Source organism: Oxyura jamaicensis, chromosome 9, assembly GCF_011077185.1.
Source record: "Oxyura jamaicensis isolate SHBP4307 breed ruddy duck chromosome 9, BPBGC_Ojam_1.0, whole genome shotgun sequence".
NCBI lineage: Eukaryota > Metazoa > Chordata > Aves > Anseriformes > Anatidae > Oxyura > Oxyura jamaicensis.
The window spans coordinates 25,848,607-25,868,214 of record NC_048901.1 but is presented as its reverse complement, the minus strand read 5'-3'; the positions used below and the strand labels follow the sequence as shown (position 1 = coordinate 25,868,214).

Genomic DNA, 19,608 nt, shown 5'->3' with positions numbered 1-19,608 from the left:
TTAAATTTATGGAAGTACTTGGATGTAGAGCATACCATGAATGCACAAGTTACTAAGTTCTAAAGAAAGCTGCTGTATTTAAAACCAAGGGTGTTTTTGCATCCAGGACGCTGGAAGGTCCCAGATTCCAGCAGCCCACCTCGCTAGGCACGCTACTGCTAGCGGCACTTGCTCCAACTCAGCGCTGGCTCACCTCCGACTGCTCGGCGCTCCGCGGCAACTTATATTCGAACCGAGCAACGCGTAAGGCAGAAACGCGCCCAGCTCTTTCCTAAGATGTATGATTCTGTGAGTGGCGCGCGGGAATCCCCCGCGCCGTCCCGCCCCGCCCCGCGCCCGCTGCGGAACCGTGGGTGGATGCGGAAGCCACGGGGCGCAGCGCGGCTCCGGGAGCTGTGGCTGCTGCTGTAGCTGGGGGCTTCGGGGGGCCATGGTGCAGCTTTACAACCTGCACCCGTTCGGGTCGCAGCGAGTAGTGCCCTGCGGGCAGGAGCCGGCGCACTTCTGCTGCGGGCCTGACGTGCTTTTCGTGGCCGGCGCGGCGGCCAGCTGTGGGGTGGAGGTGTTCGCCTTGCGCCACGAGGGCCGCTGCGAACCCCTAGGCTCCTTCGCCACGCTGGGATCCGTGCTGCACATGGCGCACAGCCGAGCAGGTAGGTCAGCGCCGGCCGCCGCTGGGCCCGGGAAGGCTGAGGCGTGTCCGGGCCGGGCGCGGGGCGGTGCAAACGGACACTACTGGGCTGGGGTGAGGGGCGAGCGGAGGCCGTGGGGCTCCGCTGGGGCGGGTGGCCTGTGCCGGGTGCGGAGCGTGTCGTGGCCCCGCGGCAGGACGGCTTGGCGGTCCCTGCCCGCCCGGCGCGGCCGCTGGTGGCGGGTTCAGGCGCCTCTCGGCGGAGCCGGGCGCCAGCCGCGAGCGAGCTCGCGAAGCGGCGGCTGAGGCGCGGAGGGGCAGGGAACCGAGCGTGACGGCCGCAGCGTGGACCCGGCGCCTGTTTGTCGTCTTCCTCCGCTCTGGCGGGACTCTGCGCTCCCGCTCTTGGCCACTCTGATTTCAGAGCGCGGGGTGGGGGGTGTTTGTGTCTCTTCTCCCTAGCTGATTCCACGGCTCTTAATGAGACTTAGGCTTTTTGTAAATGGGTATTTGGGAGTGAAAATACCTTGTCTCCGAGCACTGCTCTTTCGTTTTAGAATTACATCTGGCCCTAGACCTGTATGTTAGTTCACTTTCTTTAATGGCGTGTGAAGTGTGCTTCGCCTAGCAAAGAAACTTGCATTCTGGATTTTGTTAAAGAAACATTGGTGAAAACTTCTTTCGAATTTTATGTGAGAGTTGAGAATTTAAGATACTCTTTGAAATGTTCTTTGTTGGAACAGCAGGTAAACAGCTCGAAAACTGTCATCTATTCTGTATTGACGTTTTAGTACTGTTGCTTTATTTTAAGGAGACTATTTGGTGACAATTGAAGAGAAAAGCAAAGCAACTTTCCTAAGAGCATATATGAACTGGAGATGCATGTCTGCAGGGAGTTCTCGTGTTTGTGTCCGGATGGTTGGTCACAAGATGGAAGAGTCATACAGTGAAACCTTAAAAGATCAGATGTCAATTGTGGAAATGCCACTTCCAGATCCTCCGCTGTGTGTTTCATGTTGTCCTGTAAATGGAGATCTTCTTGTGGGCTGCAAAAATAAACTAGTCATGTTCTGTTTGAAATACCTGGTCATAAACCAGAATTTGACTGTATTAGACTTTGAACGCACCTTAATTTTACACATTGATAACTTAATTCCTGCGGAAGTTGCATTCTGTGCCAGACATATAGCCATAACAACAGAATTGGATGTTCTGATCTTGAAACTGGAACTGATCCAAAGTGCAGACAGTAAAGAGCAATATGCACATCGAGTTAGTACACTAGAAGAGCCTGGGAATGGAAGTAAGTAGAGATACTTATTTTTTTTCTGCTTCTGAGAATCAGTTAAGTGATTGCTATTACTCTTAAAGTAGGCTCTAACAAGGTAATTGCCCTTCGGAAAGTATTTTAAGATAATTTTTGTGCCATCAGTTGAAAGTTACAGTGTATGAAAAGTTCTGCTATGTGTAGTTGGAGGTAACACTTAAATATGCTGTTGTTCTGTGGACACTTTCAGGATGGTGCAGCCACAGAATTAGGTATCTGTTTTGAGGTACCACCACTGGCCAAATCAAAGCGGTAGAAAGTCAGTGTGTTGTGTTCAGAAAAATTCTTCTATCAGAGTCACTGCCCAGATAACCAGGTCTCTTCTAAGGGACAAGGAAGAGGCTGAACGAAAGAATCATCTCGCAAACCTCAAAATGATAGAATATCTTGAGCTGGAAGGGGCCCACAAGGATCACTGAGTCCCAACTCCTGGATCTGCACAGGATTACTCGAAAATCAGACCTTATGTCTGACAGTGTTGTCCAAATCCTTGGGACCTGCTACAACAATTCCATGTGGTTGTGCTGCAGGCCTCAGAGCTGAACGTGGTGCTGTAGATGGGGGAGAGAGAGGTGCTCAACGAGAGGGGGAGAATCACCTCTCTCGACTTGCTGGCTGCACTTCTGATGCAGCCCAGCATACAATTGACTTTTTGGGCTGCAAGCACGCACTGCCAGTCCTTTCATTGCCAGTTCTTTCAGAAATCTTGACTCTGAAGGAATGAGACAGGTGAGGCCTAAATGAAAGATTGTTCTTGTCTTCTAGCAGAGCTCTTCTAAAAATCTCATGGTTTCAAGAAGCCATTGCTAATTAGGTAGCTGTAGTTGGAATGTTTAGTTGATATTGTGCCAGCATTTTGTTATTACTAAATGGAATGGTTTGAATAATTAATGTATTTCTGTTGTTAAGGTGTAAAAGATGAACACCTTTCAACACACACTTTGCAACTTGAATTAGATGAGTTCGTCATATGTCAGAAGCCAGTGGAACTGCTTGGGGAAGAAAGTAAGCTATGCGAGATACCCATCACACTGGAATCCACAGAGTTAGCTACAGAAGACACAAAGCACTTTCAAGTGCGGTATCTCCTTTTCAGGTATTACAAATGCATTTTCCCCTGTGTGGGTTAACTGTTACGTACTGGTGATGTGTAATGTCTGCTTTCATCATACAGCCTTGTATGCTGTGAAGACCGTGCACTAGAACTTCTCTTGTGATATATCAGAAGAGATTTTTTTTCTAAGCGTATAGAATCATTTAGGTTGAAAAGGATCTCCTGTGGTCATCCAGTCCAACATCCTACTCCCAAGCAGAATCAGCTGGAGTAGGTTTTCCAGGACCTAGTCCACTTAGGTTTTGAGTAGCTCCTGAGATGGGGGAGACTCTACAACCTCTCTGGGCAGCCTGTTACAGTGTCTGACCACTCAGGTTTTTGTACTTTCATTCTGAACTGGCCAAACTAAGTTTTACATGTGTCATTCTGAAGCAGCATGTGTCAAACTCTGTTATGGTTTAGAGAAGCCTACTATAAAGTGTAACACACAAGACTAATCATCAGTCCTGGCTGTGTGACCTTGATCAAGGTACTGCCTTCTTTGTGTCTGTTGAGTGGTTGGAAAGCTGCCTGGCTGAGAAGGACCTGGGAGTTTTGGTTGATAGTCAGCTGAATATGAGCCAGCAGTGTGCTCAGGTGGCCAAGAAGGCCAACAGCATCCTGGTTTGTTTAAGAAGCAGTGTGGCCAGCAGGTCCAGGGAAGTGATTGTCCCCCTGTATTCGGCTCTGGTGAGGCTGCACCTCAAGTACTGTGTTGAGTTTTGGGCCCCTCGCTACAAGAAGGACATGGAGGTGCTCAAGTGAGTCCAGAGAAGGGCAGCGAAGCTGGTGAGGGGCCTGGAGAACAAGTCTTACGAGGAGCGGCTGAGGGAGCTGGGACTATTCAGCCTGGAGAAAAGGAGGCTCAGGGGTGACCTTATCGCACTCTACAGGTACCTGAAGGGAGGCTGTAGCGAGGTGGGGGTTGGTCTATTCTCCCACGTGCCTGGTGACAGGACGAGGGGGAATGGGCTAAAGTTGCGCCAGGGGAGGTTTAGGTTGGATATTAGGAAGAACTTCTTTACTGAAAGGGTTGTTAGTTACTGGAATAGGCTGCCCAGGGAAGTAGTTGAGTCACCATCCCTGGAGGTCTTTAAAAGACGTTTAGATGTAGAGCTTAGGGATACGGTTTAGTGGAGGACTTGTTAGCGTTAGGTCAGAGGTTGCACTCGGTGATCTTGGAGGTCTCTTCCAACCTAGACAATTCTGTGATTCTGTGATACTCTGCAGGTTTCATCAACTCCAGCTAAAGTGATACTTCAATACCTTTAATATTTATATATATGTGTGTGTATATATATATATAAAATCTCCCCTTGTGCAGCTGGCAGAGGGGAGTTTACCAAGTATCTTAAGCACTAAGAAACTACACCTTTTATTTTTGTGGTAATCAAAACCATTACACTTCTATCTAAAACTGAGTAAGAACTGACATCTCAGTCCAGCTGTGAATTTTGAAGCAAGGCAAGAAAAAGGATGACTCATAAAAGGAAAGAAAAGTAGGATTGAGGTTGAATTTTGTTCAGTTAAATAAAAAGGAAGAAAGAAAGATTAAATCAAGATTCAAATCAATTGCAGCACATCTTCAATGATCCCAGACTTTGGCACATGACTTGTAGACAAGCAAAGAAAGAATTTTTGGTTGCAGGAACTTGTTGTTTCTAGCTGTGCTACATTCTTCTTAGCATTGCTAAGCTAATCACATTAGTAGGATGAAGGCAAAATAGTTGAGTATTAAGACGTCAACTGTGGCTGTTAGAACTATTGTTCTTTCCTTGCCCAAGGTGAATGGTAATAGTTTCTCACTGATGTCCCATGTTGGTTTGGATATTTCCTCTAGGCATTTTGCACCTGACCAGTCGCCTTTTGGGTTTTGTGAAGAGATGAAGTTGCACTCTGTTCAACTGCTTCCTATATACCAGACAGGTAGATGCATATGCGTGGATGCATTATGTTGTGTGTCACAGGTGTCCTGGGAAAGGAAGGAACTTCTCAGTATAATCTCTTTTTTTCACACTGTTGCTGTATGATTTGCTTTAAAATTAAGGTATTTCCTCCCTTTTCAGTGATTTAAACTGAGCTTCAGAAATGTCTTTACATTTTTGTAAGTTCTGTGTAAACTTTGAATGAAAATACCAATTCAGAGCACCATAAGAGTAAGTCTGTTCAAAGACAGCTCTTATCAGTTCTCTACTGACAAATTTTACATCAAAAAACAGTCACTTTTTACATTGCATAAATAAAATTATCCTCAGTGTCACCATTAACATTCTAGGCTGTCTCTGAGAGTCAACACTGGAAATCAGAGTAGTAAACCTCAATAATTTTAAGGTACAGGTTACCTTTATGCCAGACTTTATTTAAAATGACAAGGGATGAAAGCAAATTTCAGGGATTCACCAATAAACACTAGCTCAAGCTTCAACATAACCAGGGAAAAATTTAATCCTTTGTTATGTCACCTTTACTGACTGCTCACCCAGTTTGTGGTTGTCTGTTCTGTTCAGTAGCAAAGTCTCAATGAGTTGTTTTAGACCAGACTGATCATTCGAGCTATGGGTGTTCAGTTGTGATGAATCTGCCAGGACTCCCATATACTGTTGGGTCTATGGAAATTATTTGCTTGGTGATTCATCCACGCTTTTGTTAGAAATGCCTTGAAATGTGAACATGGCATACAAATTGATGTGTTACCAACCAGTACGCTGTTCTTCATGTAGTTCTTTCTCTTCAGTAGCTACTAATAAAACCAGTTGGAACTTGGTCAGGTCTGAGAGTAGTTTTTAGGCATCCGGCTTACAAAGGAATTGCAAGGTTTTGATTTACGAGATGTATATAAAATGCCTTTCTTATTGTTACATCTAGGAAGTTCTGTGACAGCCCATGAGGAAACTGAGAACAAGAGAGAACTACTCAGTCTCTTTTGCTTTTTCTCTTTGCCTCATGTTGGATACCTCTACTCTGTTGGGAAGTTAGTAGAACTGATTTCTACTTACCAGTATTCAGAGAAGTCAGAGCAGGCAGTTCTCACTCCACAATACCTGCACGTCATTACAAGGTACTATATTTATGATTTTGCTGATTGTATGACTACCTTTCTCTTTGTGCCTTATTTTTTCCTGAAGCATTCTGGGCTAGCTCATGTTGTGGTATAGAACATCCTCCTGCCTAGGCCTCAAAGCCCATTTCTGCACAAGGAGAAAGATCTGATTCTCTTTAGTCTTGGCTTTTGGATTATTGCAGGTCTTTGTTTTCTTCGTCATCAGTGTTGTTTCTTCTTTCCCTCTAGTGAGAACCTGCAGTGTTTCACAGTGCGGTGCAGTGCAGCAGCAGCTCGTGATGAGGATCCATACGTTGATACGACTGCAAAGGTGCACATATCAATATTTTGCTAAAAGAATTGGAGTAGCAGTGTGACACTTTGTTCCCCTGTGTTTCCTTCTGAAATCATGTTGGTTTCTATTGGCTGTGACCAAAAAAAAATCAAAAATTATTTTATTTCAATCGGTGGTATATTCTAAAAGTCCGCATGTGTATCACTGAAACAATCTATTATTGTTGTTCAAGATTCTAGATAATTAATAGAATGTTTTCAAAAACATCACAAACTATGATATCACAAGTTTTCAACTAAATTCCGTGCTATTCTGAATGGAGGGAGCAGTTTTTCCATATTACAGCTGATGGTGCTTGTAAAGCGTAACTGTCTTGAAACCTAAACTTTGGTTCTTTGTTTTTGAGGTGTGCATGTAATAGTAAGCTGCAGACACTCGTGGGTGTTCATATTGCAGGCTGCCCTCCACAGGCTGCAGACCCACTGTGGCAAGGGTCCTCCATGGGCCACTGTCCCTTAAGGGTGCCCCTACTCTAGTGTGGGTCACCAATGGACCACAGTTGTGCAGGGGTGCCTCTCCCTGGTGTGGGTTTCCCACAGGCTGCAGTCCTTTAGTGGAGTTCCTTCTCCATCGTGGAGTTTGACAGGTACTTGCTTTTTTCTGCCATTTCTGACATCAATTTCAGAGCTGGCTAGTTCTGGTTATGACAGGCCCAGGGCAGTTTATAGCCTCCAGGTCATCACTGCAGCCCTCTGCCTCCTTACGAAAGATTGAGGTTTCTTCAAAAAGTAGGGCACACATAATACATGATGCTGTGTTGCCTTGCTTCACACATACTGTGTATACTAATTTGTAAATGTGGTATTTTATCTTAGAGTTACAAGGGTAGAATATTTCTGGGCAAATGAGGTTGCATTTTTCCATTTTTAGTCCAACCTAGAGGATACGGTATGTTTTGACTGAAAAATGCATGTTGAGTAAGTCAAGGATGTAATACTGGATAGGCAACATAACAATAAATATTTCAAACAAATATAATATTTCTATCTGTATTTTTGTTCTTTATAAAATGTAAGCAACTGAAATCAGGACTTTTGTAAACACATCAGGCAGTCTTACATCTCAGCCAAATTCAAACTATTTGGGATTAACTTTTCCACATTAGGTAACATGTTTCCTCTTTGATTTAAAGACTCACTCAAAGCACACACTAACTGAAATAACAAAACACACTTGCTTTTCTTTATAGGCTTGTCCACCTGTTGCTCTGGATGTCTGCACATTACGAATGCAGCTTTTTATAGGACCAAGAGCTATCTGTCATTTCAAAAACCATGTAATTCTTCTGACTAAGGCTAACACAGAAGATGTTACTGAAAGACGAAAGCCTACAAGAAAGATGCTGTAAGAATTCGCATCTTCTGGGGAGATGGGATTTATAGCTCTGTGTACAGTGGTGAATTTTCAGGTGTTGGAGTGAAAGAGGATCCTCCGTGGAAAGACAGTTGGGACATAATTCCCTAGCTGATGGATGAGAACAGAAATCAAGCTTTGATTTCTGAATTCTACTCTATTAAATGACTTGGAAGAAATTGAAAGTTGCAATTTTACAAAATAAGTTACTCAATATTGTCAAAGCCAACTTTCATATGTAATGTTAAAATAACATTATGAAGAACGTATCTGCTACTGAGAAGAAAAAAATAGTTACCCTGGCAAAAAATATGTAGGCGTTATGGACATGCAGGCTAACAAAATGTGTTGTAGCAAAAAATGAAAATTTCTTAGAAAGAACCTTTAACTATATGTAAGACAGTTGTGAACATGGCAATATTAATGACAAAAGAAGCACTGGACTTTGGCCCAAGTTAGTATTGTTGTATGTATGTAGTCAAAGTTTTTCACCAAGAGGGTGGTCAGGCGCTGGAACAGGCCTCTCAGAGGGTCATGGCACCAAGTCTATCAGAGTTCAAGAAACATTTGGACAATGCTCTCAGACACTTGGTCTGATTTTTTTTGTGGTCCTCTGGGGACCCAGGAGTTGGACTCCTAGTGGGATCCATCTCAGATATTCTATGATTAGTAAAGAAATGGAACAGGAAGACACTGTTTTCCTACAGTGTTTTAATGTTAGGGAATTGAAGACCTAGCCAATATATTAAAAGTGTTCAAGTACTTTTTTTTACACCTTGTCTTGATAAATGTGTGAATTGAGCTGCAGGGGCAAAAGTGCAGTAAATCTTTATGGAAAGTAACTGAACATCTTAACTAATTTGAATTACCCACCTTTGTGTATGTACATGATATACCTGGTGTTAAATCAAGGAGAAGATGTAGTTGACGGTTTCTAATGATGATGTTTTGGGTGTATGAATGTGACTATCTATTACTAGCCATTACAACTTCAATTCACAACTTAATTCTCAAACATCTACTAGTCTGCAAACATACCTGGTTATGCATTTTAACTGTCAGGTTTTTGTTTGTTTTTGGCTACTGAATGTTTATTTGGACATTGGCAACTTAACTCTTTTCCTTTTCTCTAGTTCCAGAAAGGCTAATAGCATCAAATCCAGAACAAATTCCGAGTCAGAGCCTGGTTGGAATTTATATATTATAAACACTGTTTCAACCATCCAGCTGTACAGAGAAATGGTATTTCCAACTCCTCCTTTTGTTTATTGTCTAAAAATAGGTACTGTTAAACTCTGCTGAATATACTGTAATATATTTCTTATGAATAGCTCATAATTCTATTTCAAATACCTGCTGCCTTCTCTAGAACTGTTTCTGTATATTCTTTATTTTTACCAGCATCCAAAGTGTATTGTATATCTGTTCTAGGTAGATTATAGTAGAACTTACGAAAACGCAAAAACTGAGAGTTGCATCCACCTTCTAAGTGAGGCTCACTTACTAGTCAGAGCAGCTATAATGGACCCTGGTTTCCTTAAATCAGATGATAAAGAAGAACTTCTAAGAGCATTCAGAGAAAGTTGTGCCTTTTTAGGAGACTGCTACAGCAGGTATGTTTTAGATGTCAAAGTGATACAGATGAGCTTTTGTTTCCAATAAGGTAGCCTTAAAATGAAAATCAATTATTCCTTGCTATTTTACATTGGCATGGCATGTATATTTCAAATATTTACATTCTACCAGAACAGCTTAATCTGGTCCTCTGCTAAGTGCCTGGTTGTTTTTATTGTCAGTTTAACACAAAATACAATGTTACCTTGAGTATTAGCTATGTATTTGCAGATACTGGTGTGTTTGCAACCTTGATGTGTTATTTTAATTCTTAGAAACAGTGGTGTCAAATGTGTTGCTCTTAATTTTTCATTTTCCTTCCCATCTGTTGCTTTCAGGTTTGACACAAAGGATTACCACCTTGCTTTGCCATACTATCGAATGGCAGGTTTATCCATGACTGAAGTTTTAGAGCGACTAGTTTCAGAAGGTGATGAAATACAGACATATGAAAGAGGTTTTATATTTTATTTAACTCACTCTCTTAATGAAGATACAACTGAAGAATTAAGCAAGGTAGAAACAAGTATTTTTTTGTTAATCGGTTGATTTAATTACAATTTTAAGAACTGTGCATCAAATATTAATTAAAATTTCCTTTGAAATGCTGAACTGTTTATTTAGTTTTACAATTATTATTTTTCATACATTTTTTAATTTACCCATTTTTGAGAAAAGAGCATGCATGTAACAGCTGCGATACTTTGGGCTGCTTTCAAGCAACTTATGGATTTGGTTATCACAAGGCATATTGATAATGATGGTTCCCACTTGCACGCAGAGATACTTTTGTGCTAGAAAAGTTCTGTCTCAAATCTCTTTCATTTCCCATTTCTGCAACAATGCAAACTGTTTTTTGAACCTTGCCATATTGCACAGATTGGTAAAATTGATTCAGTGTGGTAGAGAGTTCTAGCTTTTCAGAATATGTGCTGAATCATTCCTGGTTAGAGAACCTTTACTTTCACTAGTTAAGGATTTGGTAGCTAAGCTGTACTTGCCTATTCAAAAGAAGAAAATAAATGCTTCTTATGCCAGAAAACATTACGTATCTGGAAATGTTAAAACTGTCAAATGGGTTTTATTTTAATAGGAATCAGCAAATAAAGTTCTCCAGATATTCGGTGTTGCTGATCCCATCCAGCTGCCTCATATCCTCTGCAGTCCCTGCATGAGAAATGTATGTCCTTTGACAGCTGTGAAGTATCTTCATAAAGTAGAAAACAGTATGCCGTCAGTGGTCCTCACACTTACTAAGGCTTTCATGGCTCTGAAAATGGGAGATCTGATGATGTATGAGCATGAGATGGGCTCCCATAAGGAGGTAAAGTATGCTGAAAGCATGAACTGTTCACTTTTTGCAAAGCTCAAGTCAGTAAGTTTGGCTAGTTTTTACTGTTTTACAGTAAAACATCCTTTCAGTTGCTCCTCTTCCTCCTGGTATGTTTTGTAGGCTCCACTGAATGTCTGCAATAACAGTAAGATCCAGGACTAGTGTACGCTGGGATGGTTCTGTCTTTGCAAAGCCTTATCAATAAACAAATGTTTATTGATTTATTTTTTAATAAATGCAGTTTACTGGAACGTAACAGGCTCTGCAGAGCCAATGCTCTTCACCAATATGGCAGGGTTGCATAGTAGCATTTTTCCACCTTTCCAACTCTCCACCTATATTTAATACATGATTAACATGCAGTGTGCCCATGAAAACCGACCATCTGTATATAAACAGCCCTTATAAAATGGCTTTTGTAGCAGAATGTCCGTGGTGCATACAAGCCAAAGTTTCTGTATACAATCTCCTTATACAATTTCCCATCTTCTGTAGAATCAAAGTACTTAACCCTTATTAAGACTAGATCAGAACCTACTTCAGTGCTATCAAAATAAGAATTCCACATCAGTGGGGAAAAAGTGTTAGCCGATCATTCTCTGCCATAGGTGTTCACATGTGGATTTAGACTGAGACCAGTCTGTAAATTACTTCTTGTTAAGATTCTTCAGGAGTGTTGAAAAAGGAATGTTCAAAGTTTACGGAGCTTGAAATCTGAAATCTTTGAGTGTGAGCTGTTGGAGGTCTAAAAGGTTTTTTAAATAAACTGATAGATAGTCCAAACTTTGATACCAAGCTTCAACAGGAAAAGTCCTTGGAGAGCTTTCAAGAGTTACCAGTTTTTGAATTGCAAGTTGGGAACTGTGGATAGCTGCTTCAATTATGGTATTTAGGACCACCTGCTTTCTAACCATTTGCAGGAAGATCAGGTGAAATTGTGATATTACAAACAAGCTAAGAAATACACATTCACGGAATCACAGAATGGTTGAGGTCAGAAGGAACCTCTGGAGATCATCTGGTCCAACTATTCACCACCACCAGTCCATTGCATATGTGTCATTTGGAGGTTAGGGATTTGGTTGTGTGTTGTTTTTTTTTTTCCTCCTATTTTTAATTGATCTATTACAAAAATGCTTTACTGCATCTCACCTTTAAAAAGTATTTTAGTGCAAAGTCTAAAAAATAATGCTTCTAGAAAGATAAAGAAAGGCAAGATAGTTTCTACACATAGGGGTTGAGAAATGTAAACTTTCTTCCTAGGCCTGCCTTATATTTCTTGTGTAATTCATTTAATACGTTCAGGCATCACTTCCCAGGTGTTTTTAAAATGTAAATAATATTTTGTTATATTACCTTCAAAAGCACTCAAATGCCCAGAAACAACTTAGAGTTGCATATTGTGCAGCATGTTTTGGTCATTGTTTCAGGGGTATTTTCAATATAAAAATAGTATTTCAGCAAAGTAGTTAATTGAAATTGCAGCCAGTGATTTTTCAGAACACCCCATGTGTTTAGTGATTCCATAGTAAAATCTTTCCTATGCGTACAGTAATTCCAGCTTTCAACAGCATGTTTTTTCCAGTGTTCAGGCAATTGTCATGGTCCTCAGGAGTCACTGATCCAGCACACAGTTTGGACCTGGATCTCTGGAGAGCTACTCTATAAATTGTAGAAAGTTTTTATTTCCTTCCCCTTACTTTTCTGTATTTCATCTATGTAAACTTGACCGCCTGAGAAAATACTGAGTTTGCAGAGTTGAATTGTACATGGATTGAGTTCTTTACCTGATTTATATCTGACTATGTTTGTAGACAGTACTGGCTTCTGGCTTCACTGAGCAACCAAAACTCCTGAGACAGTATAAAGAAGGAATCGTTATTCCAACTGAATTTGCTGTTCACCTGAAGGAGATGCAGCCTGGATTATTGGTGGCTGCCACTGTGGCTTTACATGAGAACAGTAAAATTGAACTGGAAGAAGCAGATGTGTTTTTCAAGGTTGGCCTGTGATAATTTTTTCCTTTTTTTTTTTTTTTTTTTTCCCCACGTACTGATGTTATGAGTAAGCAAAGTGGTAGTGGTCTCAGTTGCTACTTCAGTCATCTTTCAGCATCTTTTTTTTGAAAGAGAGAGATGAAGGTTGGATATGTTTCAGTTTTGGTAGATGACTACAGAATCAGAATCTGGAACTTCTGGAAAGAAATATTGGTCAAATCAGGAAAAAAAAAAAATCCATTAACACTTGAATAGAAAATACCCCAGTCTGAGGGATCCTTCAGTGACTTCCTAATAGTTTGGCTTTCTAAGACTATTGAAACTTAACAGAATTTGGATAAATCACTTCCATAAGCTCATTTTGATGAGACATATTTCTAAATAATGAGAATATTAAATACACATTATATATTAAATATGCTTAAAATGTGAAGGTATATAATGCTCTGATCATCTGTATACATTTCTGAAAGAAGAGCCGGTCTCTGCAGTTTATGGAATGAAAAATAGAATTATAGAATGGCTGGGGTTGGAAGGGACTTTAATGATAATCTAGTTCCAACCCCCCTGCTGTGGGCAGGGATGTCACCAACTATATCAGGGTGCCAAGGGTCCCATCCAACCTCGATTTGATCAATTGGATCAATTCAATACATTGAATTGTTTTTCTAGTCACTGACGTTTTCTTTGTTTGGACTGGGAATAGACAAAACTATTTTTTCTACAATCAGTAATGTTGTTTGGATTAAAACCACATATACTTCAATATTGGTATGTTGTGGTCTTGCATCTGTTACTGTGAAAGACCTGTATCAGAAATACCAAATCATGAAATTTGAAATAGAACAAATACGTTTTTTCAAAGTCAGGTGTAAACTGAGTAACAATTGTTTTCCGTGCCTGACATATCAGGCCTTAAAGCCCAGAAACATTTCCCTTGTGGGACCTACCATTATAACCAACTGAGCTGCATAGCATTTTGTTATAATTGGCCTTTGATTACATTAAGATTCTTTTCTAGAAGACATCTGTTAGGCTGTTGGTGTATGTAAAAGCCTCCAAAGTAGCAGTCACTAAGTCCTTGCTGACAATGAGTTGACATTTCTGGCAGTGGAATAAATCAAGAAGTAATCAAATCTATAAGTTAGAATTGATTGCTTAAAAATCATTCCATGAACTTTATACCTTGCCAAGTACTGTATTATGTAGAATCACATCTATCACCTCAAGACAAAAAAGGAACCAACATCCTGCCACTAGTAGAAGTGAAAAAGCGTTCCTTTTGTTTGTTCTAACTTCTGCTACTAATTGCCACATTCTATACTAACTTGCTGTTTTCTAATGTTTTTGTTCTTAGATATTGTGTAATAACAGTGAAAACACTGTTCCTCAGCTCTTGGTAGATTTCTGGGAAGCTCTCCTTGTTGTATGCTCTCAGGAAGATGTACTCCAGGAGCTCTTACTGAGGGTTACTTCTCAGTATGTTTGGAGAATATCAAAGAAGCAACTTCCTGAGACTAAGCCATTGAAAACAACAGAGGATCTGGTAAGTGTACTACTCAGAAGTTTTGTCTGTATTGTCCATCCAAAGTCTATCCAAATATTTGTATTTCAATTCTGGACAGTTTATCACTTAAAAGAACCAAGACTGAAAGTAAATAATGTAGTGTGCACTTACCAGACAGATGGTTCTGGGGAATCCTATCTTTTAGGAGCATTTGGAAATACAATCAGCAGGAATCTCAGCTCTGGGCAGAAATAAGGGCTAAAATGAAACAATGAGAGTTTATTTTTTTTTCCCTTAATGAAAAATTTACAAAGCTGACTAAATGAGGAAACATAGGAGTGATGGATTGTAAAGTATTCTGAGTAGGGAGTCTAAAATACAGAATTAAATAGAAGTTTCCAGTTTATTTGTTATTCAGTTATATGAACCAGAAGAAAGAACAGTTGCTATTTCAAGTATACTATTTAAGAACAAAATTTTCTTCACTTGTGAGGGGGTGTGGTGTGGGTGTGTTCACAAGGAACTGTCACTAACAGAAATACTTATTTTATTACAATTTCTGTCTCTCCATCTCTCTTGCTCTCCATCTCTCTTGCTCTCTCTCTCTCTCTCATAGATAAACTCCTGTAATCGTTTTGGGTTCATTTTCCCATGGGTTACTTTCATAATGTCAATGGGATCTCCACCTCATAAAGATTATCCTGAAGATATTTCAAAGCTACAGGTATGGAACCCTTAAACTTTGCTGTTTGCAACTTAGATCTGTTCTGCAAATTTTCGTGCCTGTAGAGCTTTTTCTAGCAGCCCCCCCTCCTCCATCCCTGCCCACTCCCCGAATTACCCATGTTGACACATCAGTTACCCTAAATGACACATCAATAATTGTGATACTTACTTTTCAGTTAACTCTAAACTTAATCAGTTCTCAATAACATTTAATAAAATAAGTATTATTTCAAATGTACTATGATAAGTACAGGCCTTTTGTTCTAAGGTTATGGTTAGCATTCCTTTGCAAAGTTTGATTTAAATCCAAACAATACTTTTTTTTTTTTTTTTTTTTTTTTTTTCTGTCTCTAGTCTCTTCTATGTAGTCAGTCAATGAATATAACTGCAGCTCTGCCTATCTTGGAACCTCTGATAGAGGCTGGCAATGTCGGCCTCACCATCCATGTTCTGTGCAGTACCCATCTAGGCAAGTATGAGGATTCCATTGACCAGCTTCTCAAAAGGTGTCCTGCTGCAGCTGTGTTATATGCTCAACACGAGCTGAAGGATGATAGTCAGGTGAGCTACTTTGGTTAAACTCCTTCCGTTTTTTTTTTTTTTCCTCTACCTAAAATGTTACCGTATACAGATGGACTCTGGATGGAGCAAATAGCCAATATTTCGGATGAAGTAAATTACTTAGCTTGCTTTGAATCACTTGCCTGGCCTTTAAATTCCGTAACTCAATCCCACTATTTTTAATGAAACATTTTTTCCTGTTTCTTCTGTGACTCCCTATATTCATTCTAGTAAGTTTAAAGCATAATCTTTTCAGAGAGCAGAGGATCTCAGAAAACAGAGTAATTTTTTCCATTATAAGTGGAAAACCATCTAGTTTCTCACTAATCCGTGTTCTAATTTGTTTGATATTATTGTATAACGTGTCATATTTTAGTAATAAGCTAGGAGAAGATCCTTCAAATAATATCATGTTTAAATATGTTCTTCTTGTGTTTTTAGTGTCACCTTACTATCACAATGGTACTGGTACAGTAGTGAGAAATTTCACATTCTTTATGTCCCATTTTTCAGATAGGCCTCCATGCAGTTTTAACTGATGTAACTGATTCTATTCCAGTGTTTTGGGAGTACAGAATTTTACTTCCATTGCCCATCACAGCTACTTAATTGTCTGCATTTTTGTTGGCCAAACTCAGCAAAGGTGATTGTCTACCAGATGGAAATAATATTGCTGCATTCAAGACCAAATTTTTACTTCATGTTCAGATCTAAAAATTGTTTCTTTGATAATTTTCATGTTGGTTATAGAGTTGTGAGGGTACAATAATGAATCAGAACACAGGTGGTAGAAAAGGGTTACCATGTTTAAAAAAGGAAAGAAGGAAATCTCTTCCCCCTCTTTTCACCCTTACTGACAAAATGACAGTAAATAGCTCACTACTTTAGCTGTTGGAAGCAGATTAGGTCAGAACACAACAGTGTTCTTACAATAATTTTATTCACCACTTTGCACGGAGCTGTTTGGATGGAAAAAAAGTCCTCTTACAAACACTTTATCTGTACAGGCACTAGGGGGCACTGTTTAACTCTGTCAAGTATGAAAAGATCACTGAAAGTTGGAAATAATCTGCAAAAACACTGCATTTCAAATCATTACATAAGTTAATTAGTGATTCCATCGTAACCTATCTGCATATACATCTGATCTTAGTTCAGTGTATTTTTAGCAGGTCTTTCATACTCTTAACTGCAGTCATTGTTAATTTACACTTTTGCTGTGGGTTTTTATGAATTAGGCTGTTTGGTGGAACAAACTGCTTCCAGAACTTTGCAAGAGAACCAGACATACTGAAAATGACTATCCTGTTCTTATTTCATCACTAAAAGGTAAATCAATTGATTATAATTTAACTACAGAAGCCTTTGTATATCATCTGACATTCTAAATATTGTCCAGCCTTAGAGAATACTGATGTGATATTTTCAAAGAAAGGGGACTAAGTTTCTATGTTTAAAGCTAATAAAACTCAGCAGGCTTTCTCATAATCAGAGCAGCATTCTGCAACATACAGTGTTGCCTCATATAAAAATGATGCCATCCTTTTTATATTGAAAGCAATTGCATTGTGGGAATCATTGCTTCTATATTGGTCAAGAATAGATACCATTTAAAGAACTCAGTTTCCCTAAAACATAGGGATTGTTTTTTTTTCTGGGCTAAGTGACTATATGGTTCTAAGCAATGACAGCTAACAAGCTACTGTTGATAACCTAGTGGGCATTTAAGTGTATACTCATGATTAAGTTACAGACTGTAAAAACTACAATGTGTCACTGATAATTGGTCACATTTAAGCAGAAGGAAACGTTTGGCAGAGTGGTGGTGGGGTTACAAATCTTTGGTTAGTGGAAATAAAGAAGTAAAGAAACCAATCCTAGTAGCTGATGTAGTCCTGTTGTTATATGTTTGTAGGAAGTCAATAATACTGCATAGATAAGCAACATGTGCATTTGTTTTTGACAGAATAAGAAGACTGAATAAAATAAATTATTAAAACAAAACAGTGTGCTCCTTGGGGTCAGAACAACAGCATCACTGAGCTGCATGGTGCAGCATAGGTTGCCATGCTGCATTATAAAGTTCTAGTTTGAAGTGCTAGCATGTTTGTTTGTGTTTTTTTTGTACTTGTTTTCATGTGATAACTGTGCTATAATAAGCACTTAAGAACATGTTTAACAGCTTCTTCTTAGAGGCTGTTTGCAAAACATCTGTTTTAACGTATAGTGCCATATTAGAGTACTGGTAGAGTTCCAGGGCTGCTTTTTCATTTGCTACAAAACATGTGGAGTACTACATTAGACTTCCGTAAACATTACTGCCACATGTAGACCTGATGAATTAAGATAAAGGTTTGGTTTTAATCTAAGACTAACTGTATTTGCTCTCTAATGGGTGCGTCTCTGATTTTTATTTCAGTTACAGTATTTACATCACTTGATGACTTCAGTTAGTAATGACCGTGTTAATATTTTTTTGTTTCTTTGTTCTAACCAAAATACCCTAAACATGATTTTCTCTTCTGCTTTGGGCAGAAACTTTATCAGTTGTTGCAATGGAATTGGAACTAAGGGATTTCCTTAGTCTTCTACCAGAGGATGGAACTGCAGCATTTTTCCTGCCACATCTTCTTCACTGCAGCCAGAGGAAACTGCTGACCTAGACACAATGAATGTCTACTATGCATTCAAATACCATGAATGTGCTGGAATAAAAAAGTATATTTAAAAAGAGAAATGCATAAGTCCCCCTACATATAAATCACCTTATTTCTGAGCTAAAACCTTATGACAATTACTGAATGACAACTTATTTGAGGCAGAGCATCTCCTTTGAAGCTAACACTATTGCACTTTGTCAGTGAACCAGAAGAACTGAGTAATTGTTCTCCAGGTTAAAAATATAGCTACTAAACTACTAGGCATAGATCACTCATCCTGTAAATAAGGATGAATTTATGGCCAAAGCAGCTGAAAAATACAGACTGTGCAGTACAATTGGACATACAATATTCACTGAAAGTAAAACAGGGAGTGAGTTTTAATTGTATGCTAGCTAGTTGGATCACTGACCTAGAGAGGAATTTACGGTTAGTCATGTATTTAATTGTGTAAGTAAAAGTCAGTACCTTACTCTTGTAAGTGGAATTGGATTTTGCAAAATAGACATTCCCTTGAATTCCATCTGGAAAATTGAGTCAGCTGCTCTGTCATCTTATATACATACCCCTGCAAGTGTTACAGTGAAAGTGTTTTCATTTAGCAATTTACAGGAAAAGGCTGTAAATTAAAGAAACAAAAATGTTCTTACAGGGAATGGAAGATACATACTACTGCTTGCTTGCTGTTTTTATATGCTTTCCTCTGTTGTACTTGAATAGTTTTGCAAGTATTTGAAGTATCACTAGGTCACATCTTCCAGGTCTTCTCGTAAGTGTCTCGTGTGTTTGCATGTATGTACTGATATATTTGTCTTCCTTTTGGGCAGATGGCATCCTTCTGCTCTTTCAGCTCAAATTTAGTCATAATTAAGTATCACAATGTTTATGACTGTCTTATAAATAGTGTAATGTTCTTTGAGAATCTACTACAAATAAAACAATGGTTCTCTGATTCTGTAAACAGCTAAAGGCCTAATCAGTTGACATAGTCTCTCAACTCCAACTTCACTAAAGCTGTAACGTTACTTAAACTGGTAAAGGTCAAATTAGAAGAGATTACCTACATTCCAAATAAAACATCCAAGACAAAACAAAACAGAGTAGTTTTAATTTCTTTATGTGGCAGGTCTGATACAGCCAAAATCAATTATCTAATTTACTAGCAGGGAGTCATCTGATTTGAAAGAATCTTCCTGTTTTTCAAAAAAAAAAAGCCAAAGCACTTTAGACTTGGTCCAGAGAAGAAATGTCATTTACACTGGTAAGCTGTAAAGCCAAGTATTTTGCCTTGCCTGTCTGTAAAATACGTTCTTCCCTGTTACATGTTACAAGTGAGGGATCAGATGAGCTAAAGGGAGAGCTATGCTCTAACTTGCACAGTCAGGTTGTTAAAACATATCTGGATGGTACA

General features: G+C 39.4%; 1 protein-coding gene across 4 annotated transcripts; it reads left to right on the top strand.

The window, feature by feature from the left end:
- The first annotated feature begins 216 nt into the window (after positions 1–216).
- HPS3 (HPS3 biogenesis of lysosomal organelles complex 2 subunit 1) lies at positions 217–19,410 on the top strand. Of its 4 annotated transcripts, none has more exons than XM_035334410.1 (17): positions 219–653; positions 1,443–1,934; positions 2,868–3,054; positions 4,892–4,977; positions 5,917–6,109; positions 6,341–6,422; positions 7,636–7,790; positions 8,933–9,041; positions 9,231–9,412; positions 9,752–9,929; positions 10,507–10,737; positions 12,561–12,746; positions 14,101–14,289; positions 14,867–14,974; positions 15,331–15,537; positions 16,776–16,866; positions 18,073–19,410. In XM_035334410.1, the coding sequence occupies exons 1-17, from the start codon at positions 431–433 to the stop codon at positions 18,198–18,200; spliced, it is 3,027 nt and encodes a 1,008-aa protein (XP_035190301.1). In that variant the 5' UTR covers positions 219–430; the 3' UTR covers positions 18,201–19,410. The 4 variants fall into 4 exon arrangements, 2 of the variants coding, with proteins under 2 accessions (XP_035190301.1, XP_035190302.1); XM_035334411.1 differs by having other exon boundaries at positions 526–653; positions 1,423–1,934; XR_004753172.1 differs by having other exon boundaries at positions 217–653; positions 15,435–16,866; positions 18,073–18,130.
- Positions 19,411–19,608: the final 198 nt, after the last annotated feature.

Excerpts from the sequence above, each read along its gene's own strand:
- HPS3 (XM_035334410.1), top strand. The coding sequence starts at position 431 with ATGGTGCAGCTTTACAACCTGCACCCGTTCGGGTCGCAGCGAGTAGTG. Across the intron at positions 4,978-5,916 it reads GCTTCCTATATACCAGACAG|GAAGTTCTGTGACAGCCCAT; the intron begins GTAGATGCATAT and ends TGTTACATCTAG. Across the intron at positions 6,423-7,635 it reads ACGTTGATACGACTGCAAAG|GCTTGTCCACCTGTTGCTCT; the intron begins GTGCACATATCA and ends TTTTCTTTATAG.